The sequence below is a fragment of the Hippocampus comes genome, unplaced genomic scaffold (assembly GCF_001891065.2).
Source record: "Hippocampus comes isolate QL1 unplaced genomic scaffold, H_comes_QL1_v1.1 scaffold475, whole genome shotgun sequence".
Lineage (NCBI taxonomy): Eukaryota > Metazoa > Chordata > Actinopteri > Syngnathiformes > Syngnathidae > Hippocampus > Hippocampus comes.
The window spans coordinates 190,674-193,324 of record NW_017804881.1 but is presented as its reverse complement, the minus strand read 5'-3'; the positions used below and the strand labels follow the sequence as shown (position 1 = coordinate 193,324).

At 56.8% G+C, this 2,651-nt stretch overlaps 1 protein-coding gene across 1 annotated transcript in view; it reads right to left on the bottom strand.

Annotated features, from left to right (window-relative positions):
• The window catches only part of LOC109523042 (arf-GAP with GTPase, ANK repeat and PH domain-containing protein 2-like), a 29,410-nt gene that overhangs the window by 10,470 nt on the left and 16,289 nt on the right, over window positions 1–2,651 (bottom strand). Inside the window, exons 2-5 of the mRNA XM_019881881.1 lie at window positions 2,048–2,106; window positions 1,844–1,931; window positions 755–840; window positions 541–676 (exon numbers count right to left, since the gene is read on the bottom strand). Of these exons, the coding sequence (XP_019737440.1) occupies window positions 541–676; window positions 755–840; window positions 1,844–1,931; window positions 2,048–2,106 (369 nt within the window). The remainder of the gene's footprint in view (window positions 1–540; window positions 677–754; window positions 841–1,843; window positions 1,932–2,047; window positions 2,107–2,651) is intronic.

Sequence of the window (2,651 nt, the reverse complement as noted above, 5' to 3'; positions counted from 1 at the left end):
CCCCGAATGTAACCAGTAGATGTAAAATGAGAGGAAAACAACGCGTAGGGCAAGCATCGCGGACCAAACCAATCGATCGGCGGGGGAACGCGTCGCCATTGCGTTTGCGTGATGGAGCAAGCCTGTCGCGATTCCGTTTGTGACCAACAGGCGGCGCCGTCGGGCTCGCCCTGCAGCTGCACACCTGTTGGTGGTTATCCAATCAGCGCTTTCCAAGGACTCCCGGCGCGCCTGCTCGGGCGGCTCATTGTTTGGTTGTGTTCTGGTCATGTATCGGTTATTGATCGTTTTTGTTTCAGTCATGGTTTTAGTTTGACACTTTGGACTTTGTTTGTTTTGGATTGAGTTTTCTCTGTTTTTTATCAATACACTTTGTCAAGCACAACCTGCTCCTCCCTCCCGCCTGCTTTTTGGGGTCCACCACCACCCCACCACCACCACCTGGCATCGTGACAAAGCCCTCACTTGCCGACCGGCGGCGATCGGGAGAAGGCGCCAAGCGCGCTCCGCCGCCACCGGCGACGGCGCGGCCGCTCTCACCTTGAGTGCCGACAACGACGACGGGGACGTCGGCGCGCAGCGAGCCCAGCTTGCTGTACAGCTGGTAGAGCTCCTGGAAGCTGCCTTCGTTTTCCAGACTGAACACCAGAATGACGCCGTCCGCCCAGCTGCTGAACTGAAGAAGGGCGCAGATGATCAGACCGGAGGGGGGCGCACACACACACACGCCGCCGCCGCGTGGCTGTCCACAAACCTGCGCGTCAGGTGCACCGCACTCCTCTCGAATCAGTAATAAATAACTCTGCCCGTCCACCAGCACCTCCTTCTTATAGCGGCCACCTGACCGAGACGAGTCGTCAAGGATCACACACACGCGCACACAAAAACACACGTTAAGATTTTGCTTCACCACGAATGTAAAATGGAGTCGGTCCTCCAAGATGGAAATCTTGTGTGATCAAACAAAAATGAAGAAGACGAAACATGAGCAGATAACGTGCGTCCATGTTTTTTTTCCCCAGAAGAAGACGGATTGACCGAAAATGACGATGTCGTCAAAACGGACGCGCGACGGTAAATCCTACCTGGCGTCTGGGCAGGCCACTTTGATGCAAAGAGCAACAGCGGGTAGGACACGCTCGTTTTTGTTTGTTGGGCCGCACGTTTGTTCGTCGGTGAGCCGACTTGTTGCACGGCAGCACGACATTTCACAGTTTGTCGGCTTTTCCCGCAAACACCAAGACACGTTCAACATTTTAGCGCGTCGGACCATCTCATAAGATCGACCGATGTTGAACATCTTTGGTCGAAAATCCAGACGACCCCCCCCCCCCCCGTGTAGCAGCCATCCATGCGTTTGTGTCTATTTCTTGGAACAAAAACAACCACGTCATCCCTTTTTGAATCAAGAAGTCAACTCTTTTCAAGGCGATGCGAAGGTCCAAGGTAGAAAGGCCAGCAGTCGGTGAGGCGTCCCCGTCCCCGGACAAGGACGGGGACGGGGACGGGGACGCTAAAGCTCCTCGGTTACGAGACAACTTCCGGGAGGAAGCAAGTGGGCCCGGTCTCCGGTGAGTCTCCAGTCTCACATGAGCAAATTTGGCAAGCGGCACGCACTCCTTGTCCTTGGGTTTTGTCCAAGCCATGAAATTTTTCACCTGGAGACACCTCAAACGCTTTGTTTTCAGACGCTCCTTTTACAATCGGAGACGTTGAACGCATTCCGTCCGAACTGGATGATGAGGCACCGTGCAGCAGTTGACTTTTGCATGAGTGGCGGTTGTGAAGCGCAACCTCTCGTTCAAACGTTGAAACGCACGCCACGAAACAAAGTTCCTCTTACCGTCGGCTTTCTCGAGCGCCACATAAGAGCCGGTGACGTATTTGGTCACCAGCGCCGACTTGCCGCTTTTCACGCTTCCCAGAACGCCCTGAAAGAAATGGACAGAAGATTGGAGACGCGCAACGGCGTTCGCGCAACGGCGGCCCTCGTTTTTGCTCAGGCGCGCCACGGCGGCCGGCGGCCGGCTTGCGGCGGAAGCCTCACCAGTCTCAGCTCCGGAACGGGTCTGCTCAGGCTCCATTCCTGACTGTTGGCGATGTTAACTGCGGACATCCAGAGAGACAAAAGCAGTCAGCGAAGCCGCGACGCGACCGAGGCTTCGTCGCGTTCGTCGTGAGCGGCCCTCGCCGCCGCCTGAGGCCAGCCGCAAGTCGCGGCTCCCCGACCGGGCGTCAGAAGCACGCGTGTGGCCCGGCCAACGGCGTTAATGAACGCCGCCTTCCCGCAACGACGGCGGCGGGGGGGATTCCGACGCGCTGCGGCCACGCTGCTCGCGGGCCGCTCGGCCGCCCTCGTGCCGGGAAGGACGGACAAAGCCTGAGGAGGAACTGCGTTTTGGAAAAGCTCCCCGAGTGCCGAGACGGGAACGTGCCTGCTCACAAATTGAACCGTTCCCTCGGCACTCGGACTTGCGTCCTGATGGATGAAAAGTGCCACGTCAATAAAGTGGGAGCGGTTGAACAAGAGTGAAATCACACTTGTTTATCTGCGGTGAGCTGTGGGCCAGGTTAGATGAGAAAGAAATGCATGTTGAGGGTTTGGGGGGCGGGGGTGTTTTGCTTGATTACCGAGCTGTTTTTTTTTGGGG